The 15,027-nt window shown below is 34.9% G+C and overlaps 2 protein-coding genes across 2 annotated transcripts in view; one reads left to right on the top strand and one right to left on the bottom strand.

Moving 5' to 3' along the window:
- Positions 1-15,027, top strand: part of LOC145767587 (uncharacterized) — a 170,096-nt gene that overhangs the window by 94,683 nt on the left and 60,386 nt on the right. The gene's annotated exons all lie outside the window — the stretch shown is intronic.
- On the bottom strand, positions 426-4,747 carry LOC145767307 (uncharacterized). Its single transcript, XM_082579101.1, has 3 exons — positions 4,479-4,747; positions 3,936-4,125; positions 426-2,194 (listed from the first exon to the last, which is right to left on the bottom strand). The coding sequence occupies exons 1-3, from the start codon at positions 4,667-4,669 to the stop codon at positions 1,610-1,612; spliced, it is 966 nt and encodes a 321-aa protein (XP_082435227.1). The 5' UTR covers positions 4,670-4,747; the 3' UTR covers positions 426-1,609.

Below are 15,027 nucleotides of genomic sequence, written 5' to 3'. Positions count from 1 at the left end.
TATTTAGGGATATACACTATTGGCGTTAGTTTTCGATAATCGTGTTTCCTTTCCTTTCTTGTGTGCGATGCAATATTTTCCGTCAACATCTTTGTGATTATTGCTATTGATTGATATAATTTTTTAAGTCTGCACAAAGCGATTATGAAAGGTTTTCGGGACAATCGACCACAATATTATTTCATAGTGTTGTCCACACGTAGGCTGTAAATTGTTAAAACATAAGTCGCAGTTTTCGTAAATACAAACGAATTCACTTCACACAAGTCAGTTCAATTATAAACATTATGTTCATGGTTGAACTGACTTGTCTGAAAATAAATTCGTTTGTATTGCAAGACATGTAACCGAGTCGTTCATATCAAACATTGTGATGGGTTTGACACCGGTCAGAAGATACTTCACTTTCTTAATGGTTGTTTTTTATAGATTTTTATTCATCATTAAGATGTCTGGAATAAAACAGAAAGTAGGCTATTACTTACACTACACGATATAGCCTAGGCTACTACTAAAATGGCTTAGAAGTACAAAAAGCATTACTTTAGCTCAGTTAATAAGCCGGTTTTTCCAACACACAGACAAGTATTCTGGTCTTCATTTGGAAACAGTGAAAAAATACACTTCTATTTATTCAATTCATTTCCGATAAAATTGTTTTGTAGCCTACTTTGCATAGACTTTTAGCATCACACAATCGACAAAAATGATACTCTTTTTAATTCATTTCCAACATTAAAGCCGAGCAAACTGATCTAAATTTTTCTTGTTATGGTTTCAAGTTTTTTAAACTGCATTTCTTACAGAGAAGACATTCAGTAAGCTGTGGTGGGTCATGTTACTCAATGTAAGCTTTCAAATCATTCATTTAAAGGCGCATTTTAAAACAAAGGATATTTGAAAAAGTACAAAAAAAATAAACCAGTTGAAGAAGTTAAGTGTTTTAATTTCACCTGAACAAAAAATTTTCATATCATTGTTTTATTAAATTATTAGCAGCAGTTGTTTACTTTAAGTTAAACAAACACATTATCGACTGAATAATTAGGTAAAAAAATGAAAAACAAATGAAGCGGATGCAGTAAAAGCGTAAAATCTGTTTCTACTCATTCATTAAAAAGTGAAAATTAACAACTTTCAACAAAATATTAGTCGTTTGAAAAACTAAAACAAATTATTTAGTTGCAAAAATAGCCTACAAATTTTAGTAACGCTATCATATCGGGAACAACTTACAACAATATTAATATTGTAGTTGAATTTGACTTAATTAAAAAAATTTCCATAATCTAACTTCGGAAAATATCCTGAATCAAATTTATAATAAAACTGGTCGTCTTAGAAAACGTGCCAGTTGAAGAATGTGAAAGTCCACAAAACGTCACAATAATTTAAATCATTCATTTTAAAAAGTCTCTTGACAAAAATTTGTAATCGTAAACATGTACATAAACATAGGCACTAGAAGGCAAGGTATATAAACTGAAACAAAAACAGTTAATAAGAAAAACCATAACCGGAGGGTCATGGCTTCTGAGAGTCTTAAAATAGAAATAAAGCACATTAGTTCTAGAAATAATTCATGACATCACCATAACGTGTTATGGCATCACACAATAGTGCTTTCCGGCACAATTGGGCTTTCGTTAGCATTGTTTGTTGAAGATGGGTTGGGTGAGGTTTTAGGCACGCAGCTGTCAGGGGACGGCAAGCTTTGGCATTCAGAGGTTTCATTGACTTTGCGTTGTTTGGTCTTTTTGTGTTTTTTTACGTGGACCCTTCCTGCTCGTAGAGAACTGGACACGGAAATCGAATTAACCAGTTCATCAATATCATGGATCACAATTGAGACTGGCTGCTCTATCGGTGGCTCAGTGCTTCTATACACCGAAGGACCAATTGTAGTGACATTACTGGTTGAAACGTTCTCTTGTCCATGAGAGTGAATAACAGTAGGCGACTGAGGGATGGCTATCACAGTGGAGCGATTCTGAGCTTCATTGATAATATCAACAACAGCAGATGCATTGTTGTCTGGTCCAGATGGAATTCGAGTCGTCGAATTCTGCGACTCGCGATCACGCAGCGACCATTGATTGTTGGCTTGCCTTGTGACGTCACTGTTCGGTGATTGCAAGTGGCTTCGAAAGGTGTGCTGGCCAAGAAACGCTGGATTGACCGCGCCGGACGCAACCTAAAGAGATGAATAATTCACAATCAGCAAACCCAGCTTCTTGCTACATTTCAAAAATAAAATTTCAACGTTAAAAGTTTGAAAATCAACAGCAAAAAGTAAATCACACTTCGCATGAAAAAGAAGAACACTTTCAAGAACAATCATGGCAGAAAGATCTGTTTTCTGGCCAAACTACGGTTTTTAAATCTTTCCAAGTTCCAGAAAGTTAATGGCTTTTCTTAAGTGCTGTTGATATTTTATAGATTTTATATGATTTCGGTTTGAACAATTGTTTTCAGCGGTTTTGTTTAGGATCTGAAAGCGAATGCTTGTCTATGAACGTATTTTAAATGTACATTTACATAAATAACAACTCCAGCTTTGAGCAGCGCTTTATGTAATCTATTTTAAAGTCATATCTTCTAGATGAACCATACATGTATGTGCAATATATTTCACAAGGTAAAAGTTCAGTACTGGATAGAAAAACAACACTTTCTCATGTTTAAAATTTCTTTAAATTTAAGCATTGGCCTTAAAAATGCATTGCCTAATGTTAGGTTGGTGATGTGCCGATGTAAGTATGGGTTCGATGTCTCTTTGAGCTTACGGCAAAAATTTTAAAATACTGTACTTGGGTTCAAAATTGCATTTTGTATTTTGCTGTAATACTGTATGCATCACTATATTGCTGTTGTATGCATTGCTGTATATAAATGTATTTTTATATAAATGTGTTTATATAAATGTATTAACATTAACATTGGTAACACAAGCATAACAACAAAAAGAATAATTACGAAACAAAATTACTATGCTCACACTAATTTTTTAATTTTCAAAATGAACATCTTGAAACTAAAAGACATACATAACATTGAAATAAAAAAACATATGTACAAAGTTCATATGAATCTGTATCCGTCTACGTATTGTGATTTACGTATTTACAAATGCTTCATCTATTCATCAGCATAACACAAGATATCAAACAAGCAACAACTATTTTATAAATAGATCAAACACAGAATTCGGCAAAAAGTCCATGCAGGTATTGGGACCAATGCTCTGGTCAGAGGTTCCAAGTAGGCTAAAAAACTTATCATTTCATTGTTTCAAAAAAGAGATCAAAACGTTAATTTTACAAAGCTACAGTGCATCGTAAGTGATATGTTATGGAAACCAACTTGTCAGTTTCTTCGGAAACTTGATTATTCTCTGCTTGCTTCATGGAATTTGTGTTTAGGCCTACGTTATCATCAATATGTTTGTTTTTTTTTGTGCGTACGCTGTTGTTGAAGCGCGGGAACGTTTCAACGTTTTTTTTTTTTCTCTTGTAAGCTTATTTTAAATGGCAAAATCGTAATTTTCGTAGGGTGGCAATTGACTAGTAGACCGTATGGTCGTCTCGTTGTCTCCCTGTCGGTATGGGAACTTGTGTAACTTTTGTACTGTGTATATTGCATATTTCAAACATGTACCTATGTTCCTGTTACTGACAAATAAAACATTGATTGATTAATTAATTGATTGATTGTTGCTTTTGTTTAGAATTTAAATCAAATATAGTTATTACTATCTGAAGCCTTTACAAATTGTTTCACCTAACGGATCATCAGAAGGTCTTATTCAAATAGAATCTTTTTAATTCTTAATTCTTGATTTAATTCGCTCTGCTTTGCCTTTTTGCTTGGCATTGAGCACTTTTTGTAGTATTAATAGTTTTCATTGTTTAGAATTTATATATTCCGATTATTACCTCACAATAGGGAGGAGGTGCTTCCCCTTGTTTGATAGCTGCCATGACTTGGCCATAAGTGGGGAGATCGGAATAATTTGTGGTGATGGTATTCACTCTTGCGTTGAGGTGTGACGATCGATCTCGAGGTCTCACGCTCCTTCTATTTCTCCTGGAACGCCACCGCTTTTGAATGACTTTCACCACTACCCTGCAAAAAGGCTTGTTTACACAAAGTACTATTTACAAGAGTTTAAAGTATTTTTTAAAATAGTCAGACATAGTTGGTTTTTGTAAAAACTTAATTTTTGAAAGGTAGCAATAAAAGTTTAATAAAATAAGCGCAGTACTAATTTGACCCCAATAGCTTTAAATTAAACCTACATAATTTCTTAGGTACTTAATAGAAATAAATTTGATAAAACGTCAAAAAAAATCATAAATTGGTGAATAAAACGTCTGATATAATCGGTTTTAGACATATTTGGGTAGATATTCGATCATAAAAAATCAAATTTTCAAGCACATGAAAGCATGAAACAATGAAATGCCCTAAAAACTTACCTTTGAATGAGCACCCCTATTGCCACAAGTATGAATATTCCAATGACCAAAACGATTGGAAACAGAATCCTGAACGAAGACGAAGTTGAAAAGAGATCTTCAACTTCGTCACTTGCTACATTTTCACTGCTATTCGAACCAGACTTTCCTTTCATGCGATTCCACACGCATTCATACGTTTCACATTCCATTGCTCACCAATATGTGTGAGTATGTCGATAATATATTAGCCTATGTGTTTATATTCTGGCATAAATAAATTTCTGAAAAATAAGACGGTTAGAGTTAAGAGTGTATCTTTTGCCATAACGATCTCTTTGTTTAAATATCAAGGAAATGAAATATTTTCTGACAGGTGTCAAACCCACAAGTCCCACTCGTGTGAAAATAAATTCCTTTGCTTTGTTTACATAATGTTCACATCTTCTTGTTTTACTTTGGAAAAAATCTGCAATTGAAAATAAATTCCTTTGCTTTGTTTACATAATGTTCACATCTTCTTGTTTTACTTTGGAAAAAATCTGCAATTCAAAATATTAACTTCATCTTTGTAGGCAAATGGTGCCCATTACATTACGTCACAATAGTTAACTTATTAATAATATCAAACATAAATAATATTATCATTAGCATATTATTCCTCGTCTCGTATTGAAAGCAATGATCAGTCCTGACGATTACGCTTTGTTTTTGATGACTTCTTGTAAATTTACATTCAAAGACTTATATTTATAGATCAGCATTCAATTCAAGCAGCAGCCTTGTGTCATCACCGTTTTCATTTGGTTACTGGAGTCAGACTTAGCAAAATGAGAAAGATATGAGAGCTGCAGCTTTTTCAAAAATTTATGGCTTTTCCGTCAATTTCTTTTCATAACAGTCTTAAAATATCATTGCGAATGACCAATGGCATTCGCTAAGTCAAATAGATCGTTATGACTTTATTTCAGTAGAAAGAATGTTACATCGTTCGAAAGGGCGTCGGTTCAGAACTTACTCGGAACAGGCGCCTGTGTTCTTGGTAAGACTCTCAATGACATGCTTGAAAAAAAAAACACCAAAGATTTTTTTTTCTTGCCTTCTCTACTTCTTATAAATTCTCAACTACCGGGCGTAAGCCTGGATAAGGCAAAACATAATTAACATTTTCAACCACCAGGCAATATCCAAGGCACGACAAAAGGCGTTTTCTAACTTTGCGTTTTACATTATGTTGCCAGCATAACCACAACAATTTTTAATACAATCAAATACCGGAAAAACTTAAAAGAACTATGAATGAACGCCTAGGCCTAGAACAGGACTTTTACACAAAGAAGAAGGATTAGATGTTGTTGATAGAAATATCTGGCAGAAAGTGACTGAGAGCAGTTAAAATCTTTAACTGTCATTCTGATACTTCACCACTGTGTTTTTAGTTTAAAGCCTATTTCACCGTGTTCACTATCGTGAGTAACAAAAAACTTATTCTTATTCATGACATTCTTCTTTGCGATGACCTATTATTGCTGCCGTTATAGCTACGTCTTACACGACCTCAATTGTTTTACCAATGTTAAGTGATTCTATCTGTTCGAACTAATATACGATAATGCACTAACAACTTGGCTTTTAAGTTTAATTTAGAACATTGCTTGTGCCAGCACTAATTGAGTATGGTGCATTTTTTTTACTTTCATACATCTGCTACCGAAAGTGCGTTTTCCCTGTTCGAAAATGGTTAGAAAAAATGATAGTTGTTTACTGCTTTTTGGATCTATACCCAGCCAAGAAAATCCATCACTTTTACATTGATTTAACGTCTGCAGACGTTGAATCAATGTGAAAACAATGGATTTATAAAAAAAAATAACAAAGTTTGCTGTTTGGGTGCTGATCAGTATCATGTGCAAGCGTCATTTGAATTGCTTTGCTTTTTACCACAGTGTCGTGTTGAGCAATTATTTATTTATGACACCGTTATTGGATTTCAGTAACTGGAAACGAAATCTAACACAAGCATCCTGCTATAAAGTCCATGAGAGAGCTTTCTAAATCGATTAGCTTGCCAAATCTGAGTCTCCCTATAAAACTTGAACCATCTTCCACGTAATAACTTACTATAAATAGATGGCTGTGACAAGAAGTCGAATGAGTATACCCAGTTAATAAAAAAAGCCTTCTTTGCATTGTTTAAACGTCGCAAAACGTTAAAAATAACACCTTTTATTGCTCGGTTTAATGTAGAAGCAATCAAGCTGATTGTAAAAACTGTAAATGCCTTAAAAAACTGTGCAATGTCACATTTCAATTTCTAATTTGTGATATTTTTCTAATTCAAAGGCCTTTTTCCACTGAACTTAATTACAAGCCTTAGCATACCGAACTATTATGAAGTACTTTAACTAATTCCTTTGATTTTGTGGCACAATCTGATCTATCCAAACAAGCATTCATCACAACAACAGCGCAGCCACCAGCGCTGTTGCAAGCAAACTTCTACTGCAACCTTTCATAGCAGATTTAACCCCTGCTCAAAACGGAAATTCTGCTCAAATATTCATCACAAGCCGGTGTCGCTCTGCAACTCTTGTTGAACGTTGAGTAAACGTTAAATTTAATTGCTTTTGCATGACAGCTGTGCTTTGCGACTGTAAACGAATTTAAACAACGCTAGTACCCAGCCGGGCGGAGGTAGCTGTGTTGATGGCTTGTCGTTTACCATTATTATCCTGCTATCATGGCTCACGACTCGTTGACAAGCGCTTAATTTTCCTTCTTCTAAATCTAAGACAATGCTTTTGCGACAGATAATTATAATTAGATGTATTTGATCCAAAATTTATCGTAAACCAAACGAGAACTAACAGATTTTGAAGTTTTGTGGTTGCCAATAAAATGCAGCAAGCAAACGTTGATGTGCCAGGCTAATTTTCTTATAGGTACGCAAGTAGCAAGGTGTTGTTTGAGAAAAATACTCACATAACTTATCTGTTTTTTCTTTTAAGATATAAAAATTTTAATAATCACATTTCATTACGTTCTTGCTTTTCTAACTTCTCTCAATTTTTTTTTTCTTGCAAGTTTGTCTTAAATTTTCAATATTCATCTTCTCAGTGGTTGATCGTGTGCTGTGATTGGTAGGCCTACTGTACCTTTTGCGAGGCTGACCACGGCGGTAACGAACGAGAACAAAATAAATCGGATCTGTGACCTGCTCCACTTTTGTATGAATATAACGTTCTCCGCTACTTGTTTTTTTTCTTCTAATATTTGCTGCTGTTGGTATTGAATCTAGATGACATCTGACAAATCCTTTCCTCTAAGCTGTTTGCAACAAAAATTTACTAACATATCACATTGTATCGATAAACAAACCTATTTGCGTTTCTCCTTTAGTTGGGAGGGCAACAGTGTTACTACAAATTATGAATCAGCAACATCATCTCAAAGTCAGCAGTTTATTCTCAGCTGCACGTGCCGAAGTAAGTAAGTCACTCCTAAACACAAACCTAGTCAGAGAATCAGTCCTGTTTTAGATTGGTTCAACGTCTGAAAATATTGAATCTATGTAAAAAAGACAGGCTTGCTAACTGACAATATTTATGTAGGTTGTCATAGCTAATCGTCAAAAGTTAAATGAAAGATCGTGCTTTTTATGACAACCTAAACAAGAAACCGTCATTTTTACATTGATTCAACGTCTGCAGACAAAATGCAAAAAAATGGCAGATGCTGTTTTTCATGTTTTTTTTTTGTTTTTTTAACAACTGCTTGCTGCTGAGTAGGCAATTGCTATTTGTAATTAATTACGCAAATCAAACGTAAATATAGCACTGTAATCTACGGCCCGCGGGCCGGATTTGGCCAGCCAAAAAAAGCCACTCGGCTTACAGCCCCTTTACAAGTTATAGCATTATACGGCTCGCCTATTGGGATATTGTTTTATAATCGAACATTTCGCTTTTTTCTTGTCTTTAATTTTTTGTTAATGTAATCGTAACACATGCGTCATTTTCTATTTCATTGATCATTATGGGTAGGCCCACATGTCTGACTTTGTAGCGTTTTTTGTTTCTGTGATACAACATATATAAAATCAATTTTCATCGCACTTTGGTGACATGCGTTCTCTCAAAAACGACATTTAATTTTTTAGTACTCCATTTGATGAACAGATGGATGCTGTACAAGAGAAGTAGCAAATAGAAGTGAGCTAGTTCTGCAATGAAGTAGCCAACAAGTTAAAAACAGAATTTCATGCCGAGGGTATAATCACTGCGTTACTTCTATAAAAATGTTTTGAATGGAAACAATATCCCAACTTGGTTAATCATGCCAAAAAATTGGCATCCAAATTTGGCAGCACTTATGCAAGTGAACATTTATTTGTCGTCAATGAAACTCACCAAGTGCAATTCAGAACAAAATTTACTGATGACAACTTGTAAGATATCATGCTTCTTTCCTCATCCAACTTATCACCTAAACTAAAGAAGCTTTCAAACCAAAATCAACCAAAGCATTACTGTTGTGCTATCAATAGATGTATGTTGTAGCCTACTTTCATTCACAAACTTAGGACTTAATCTGATTAAAATTTCGGAAATTCGAATGTTTTTACAACATCATAAACAATGAAGAGAACAGAATTGTTGGTGGATAATTAATAGCCTATAGGCTGCGGTCCGCGAAGACCTTCTAAAGTTTAGTTTTGCCCGCGGTTAAAAAAATGTGGCCGATCCCTCGTTTAAAGCCTTGTATATTGTTTTTTGTTGCGCATATGAAGAAGAACCATTACTCAACCACTCAAAAAACAGTATACAATCACAAATTATCTTTAATTAAAGTTTTGTATTTTGGTAATAGTGGAAATACTTCTTTGGATTTATCAGTCTATTCAAATGGTCTTGTTGACAAAGTTGACTGTTAAAAACTTATAAGCATTTAAAGTAAAGCAGCCTACTTCTTTTGTATAGCACACAACTCTGCTTTCACTATGCTTTAGTATCAATGTTATTAAACTTAAACAAAAAATCAAATAAAACTTTTTTAACTTTGTAATGTGGCATTTAAAGCACTGCCTAAGTCTCTTGTACTTACGTCAATAAGAACACGAATTTGTGCAGTACTGACTTTTAAACTATCTCGTGTGGAACGAGTTGGAACCAACCTAAGCTTGCAAGAAGTTAAGACCAAATAATATCAAGTCAACCAATTGGTTGATTCATCCGAGAACGTGCGCTTTGTTGATTGTGACGTGACTAAAAACACACCTCGTCGAGATCGGGATTTGCATATCACTTCCACGTGCGTCGTGCGTTCTCCCGTAACAATTTGACTCGCACCAGCAGTGAAGTCCATTTAGCCTAGGGCTGCAGTATTATTTGAATTCAAGAGTGACGCCAATGTCATAATTACTCAATTATCACGTTCGACAATTGATATCCCCGAAGAAAATTCTAGAAACTAAAGATAGCTAAAAACAACAAAAACAATAAACTCTCTTTTAAGCGCTTTCTTCATTCATTAAAGTTTATCGTTAATTTTGTCAAAAAGACTTTTTTTTAATACAGTATATTCTCATTGATTTTGATATAACAAATGACAGCATTGTTTTATATAAGTAGAGACCTGGTAGCCATGATAGGTAGTTTACGTTGTATCCGAATTCAAGATTCACTCAGAAGCCATTTTAGTTTGAATATTTTACATCATATGATTGCAGACTATTGTCGTAGAACAACAAAGCTCAAAATTAGAAAATAATATTTTTGTAAAAACAACATATTTTTTTATTTAAACTTATTTATATCTTATATCTTACGCCTGGTAGATAAAGACTTAGATTAATTAGATTAATCCAACATGAAGGCAAGAAAGCCAACTCCATCTGCATCTTCAAGCAAGCTTTTAAGGGTCGTGCCAAAGACACAGCCACATGCTCTTGAGTGGTGTCGAACCAGCACCCTTTCGAGTGCCATACCAAGACTTTCACCACTCAGCTATGCAGTTTCATACATTTAGAAAGGATAACTGTCTCAAATGTAAGAAGAACTTCGAAAATGTTACAATACACAGAAAACAGATACATATCCTAGCTACCATAAATTGCTGTTTTCAGGTTGTTTCAATGCCTAACAACGTTGAAACGATTCAAAACGGCAACTTTTGCTGACTCGGATGATCAACATTAGTACGCCACAACTAAGTACAGCAGCTTTTTACAAAGAATCCAAACAAGTTACGTCACTGACGGTTTATTACATCATCAATATTTCATTATCCTGAAACAATGCTTATTTAATTTATTTTGTCTTTGCTTATGTTTACATACCAACCTTTGTGCTTGTGCGATAGATTTGTATCTGACTCGGTTTTCGGGTACCGCATCAATATAATGCCTGTAGTGGTTAAAATTACACTGAGTAGGGCAATTGCATCTTTCTTCATTCCATAATTGCTAGGCAAAAAAGAAAAACTTGTTCTAATTTGATGTGTTCAAGTTTTTATGAAGTCACAATGACTTCTGTTTGTTCGATTCTCAACAAAATTGAATAATTTAAATTATAAAACTTTTGTTGATATTCAATATTTTACTACAAACTTGAATGTTAAGCTAAAATTTGTTCAGTTTTTATTGATACTTACAGATAGACAACCTCAAGGGCCTACTTTGGTGCCCAATGGGAGCCAACGAAACTGTCCACATGGGTGAATGATTCAAAATCCTTTACAAGAATGCAAACCTGAAATTTAATTAAAGAAATAGATACTGATGTCTCTCAAGCTCTGTTCTGATTACTCGATGTTATTGAAGATGGAAAGTTATACAAGGATCCTTTTCAAGATGCAACCGAATAATTAAACGTAATAAGTAAACAAAATTAGTCAAGTTCGGAAACGTGTATATTTTATTGATACAGTTTTTGTCAGTTTTTGTCACCTTCTTCAGTATCTTATTCAAATAGAAATATTTAAGTTTTCAAAAGGGGTTTCTCATTTTTGAGAAGCTAATTATCACAGTCAGAAGCAAAATGATCCTTTACGCGTCAATCCTCACTTGTTTCTTCTACTGGCAGGTTCACCAATTTTGTGGTAAAGTGGAAGAATGTCTTTGCTAATGCTTCTGATTGTCCTCCGTTCGATTCCAGCTCAGGCTAAGTTACCTAGCCTCAGGTTCATGTAATGGGCCCATGGCCAATAGACAGAGGCCCAAGGTCTCAAATGATGCAATGAAGTATTTTTGACTCAGAAAGTTTCTCAGACGCCTCCTTCTTTAATTTGCATCTCATTGGTTAGTTTCTTCCTTAGACTCAATTGCATCAATTGTGTTTTTAAGTTGCGTCAAGTGGTGAGTGGTGGTGAGATTGCGCAGCGGATAAGGCGTACGCTTTCCGATCATGCAATCCTGGTTCGACTCCCGCTTAAGCTAGTTGTTGATAAACACCGCTCACCTCTACCCAGGGTGTAATAAACTGGTTTGGCGTAGTTGTTTAAGGAAAGGTGGCCGAGAGAAATGAACTGGCCACCTTACTCCCGTTAGTGCAGACTAATTTGCAGGCTGGGAATACATCGAGTCAATGATCATTTTTATGTCGTTAATTTTATTAAAAGATGCAAACTTATAATTGTAAAAATTTGTATTTCAACGTCTGTAGACGCTGCAGCAATGTAAAAATGACGAATTCTGTGGTCTGGAAAACCACTTCTCAGCTAACAACGTTTAGGGTTGATTCAATGTAAAAAGAACGGATTTTGCAAGATGGGCCATCAAGCCATGTTTGTTAATATGCAAATTTGCAAAACACTTTGAAACTACTGTCCTATCGCACTATAACTGTGGTCACACGAAGTGTTGCGGGTCCTTTTCAAGCATATTATGAAACTTGCAGTGGTGTTGAGGTAAGCGGTAGTTTTTTACGGCACTTTCACTTGTAAAAGCTCGTTATCTCTAAGCCGCAATTCCTAAGAGTGTTTCTGCACTGATGAAGTCTGTTGTAACCAACGGGTACCCAGATAATAAAATCTGTCATTTTTACATTGATTCAACGTCTCAGACGTTGAATCAATGTAAAAGTGACAGATTTTGCGGTCTGGGTAGTGTTGAGGTAAGTGAACAATGTTAATCCGTTTACAGAAATACCTTTTTGGTATGAAATCAACGATCTTTGGTCAATCAATATATGACCAGCATACGACCACATTTGCCACTTCAGCAGTACAGTGTGATAAAATTAGCTTCAGTTATTTACTACTAACATCAATATTACTAAATCTATCCATTCATTCTTATAAACATTCTCATCCGTGGTTTCTAAATTAAAATTAGAACGTGGTTCGCTTCAAAACTTGCTTCTTTCGAACGAGACGAAACTTTAAACTTGATGTTGGTTTTTTGTTTCATACTGTTTGCAAAATATTATTAAAAATGTCTGTTTTTGTTTTTTATATCTGTCGTACAACAAAGCGAACTCTTTACCAAAGCTTTAAAGTATTAGTAACATATCTAATTTCAACAAAAACTTTCAGTCATACCTTAACGAAAATATGTAACATAAACTACACATGTTCTTGCTAGCTTAAAATTACGAAAACGGAATGAACGTCTCGGCGGTTTTGCTGTAATTGTTACAAGTCGTTTCTCTTGTAAGTGTCGTTGACTAAGATCAGGAGCTTCTCGTCATCTGACTACCACCACGTACTAATTCTGTGAAAATGTAACTGGACCTTATTAAAACTGATTAGCTGCGGATTGAGTTCTTGTACACATCTGATTTTCACAGAATTACGTAGGAAATACAATTGACGAGAACAATTTTAAGACTTGGATGCATATACAGCTGATTATAATGTGTCGGCAATCGTGTGTAGCAAGAATTGACTGTGACAGACACGTGTTTCACGTTTCACCCATAAGGCTGGGCTCATCCATGTACGTACTTCTAGATCCTGGAATAGTGGCTCATTGGTAACAGTACATGACTCATCGGTATCGCACCAATAATTCATCTCGCGAAGCTCTGGACCCATGCTTTTGCCAATAAATTTTATGAATTACCAATTAAGCAAAGCAGTTCATTAAACAGCCTCATCAATGGAATAATTTGTTTCGTATGCTCGAACCATACTCCGCTGATTGAAATCTTCGTTTACTGAACTGGAGAGGTGGTTTAAAACAGCAAGTTAATAAAAGTTGATTTGTTTTGAAATATAAAATAACAAGCCTAATGACAGGGTTGCCAAACTTTGCTGATTTGGCTTCAATCAAACGATGTTTCTCTGGTTTAAAAACTATTTTAATCGCTTTTATCATAGTACAAGCTTATACTTGATAAACTAAGGTTTAACCTAATAAAGTGAACAGTAAGGCGAGGAAGCCACACTCTGTATCCCTTTCTATCACGCAATCAATTGTCTTTTCACGCAAGAACAACGTGCTCTACTACGGAATCGAACCTACTACCTCTCGAGAAGTGCGGACACTCTCAGCGTTCGACGCACAAGCAACACTTTGATGGATGTTTCTATTGCTGCAGAAAAGATTGAAACCAGTATGAAGCTTGAAAACTTTTGAAATCAATTAGAATAGTGAGAAATTTTGAAATGAATGATTTTCCTGACTTTATTTTGTCAGCCTTGCTTTGGAAACCATGACATGTTTCAAATTATTTTCTGCATAAAAACTTCAAGGTTTCGTCGCATAGAAGTCGCTCAAATAAGCAGAAAATATTTCAAAAGCGCCACAGACTATACACACTACACAGGATAACAATAAGTTTAAACTAGACACGATAACGAAATCGAAGGAATACATGAGACGAATTCATTAATCAAGATCTAAATAGATAAAAATAGGTAAAACGTAAACAGGATATAAATTCAAAATCGTGATTTTAATCTCGTAATTTTAAATTCTCGCTGACGATTTAAATTGTAAATCAAAGCTGGTGTTATGATGACATCATGAGTGACGCAATAATGGGACTTTCTCATAGATGGATTGAACTTCCTTCCATTGACCTCAGCCTCTCGTTCTTACCGTGGTTATAAGAAAAGCGACATAGCTATGGATATTACTAAAGATCTCCAGGCCAATGACGACATGTTTTTCTCCTTTGCTGGCTACAAACTGGCTGAAAGTGTACCGTTCATAAATGTGGTTCAGTAAGTTCTAAATTTTTCTTGCGTAATAAGCACAACTGTCATTCCTAGCACTAGTCGCAACGTGCTAGAAACCATAATTGTCCTGATGAACAATTGAACACCCAAACTTTTCAGTGTTCAACTACAACTATTTTGTTGAAAGTATAAATATTCACTACATGCCGGCAACGAAAGCATGTTTGAAAAGTCATAAAACTTCGTAAAAGACCATGCAAAAGCATCTAAAGCTATTACAAAAACAGTTTTGAGCGGTATACTCTTGTCTGGTCGCATCCACATGGACTTGTCGTTGATGACGTCAGTAATCTCGAATACAAAATGGCTTTACGTCATAAAATCAGCTGTATGTTCAAGCATGAGTGTGGAGTACTTTTGAAATTTGGGAAGTTTTATGAGCAATTCA

The sequence above is a fragment of the Aplidium turbinatum genome, chromosome 3 (genome assembly GCF_918807975.1).
Source record: "Aplidium turbinatum chromosome 3, kaAplTurb1.1, whole genome shotgun sequence".
Classification (NCBI taxonomy): Eukaryota; Metazoa; Chordata; class Ascidiacea; order Aplousobranchia; family Polyclinidae; genus Aplidium; species Aplidium turbinatum.
The sequence above is the reverse complement of the archived record's forward strand: the minus strand, read 5'-3'. Positions and strand labels throughout refer to the sequence as shown.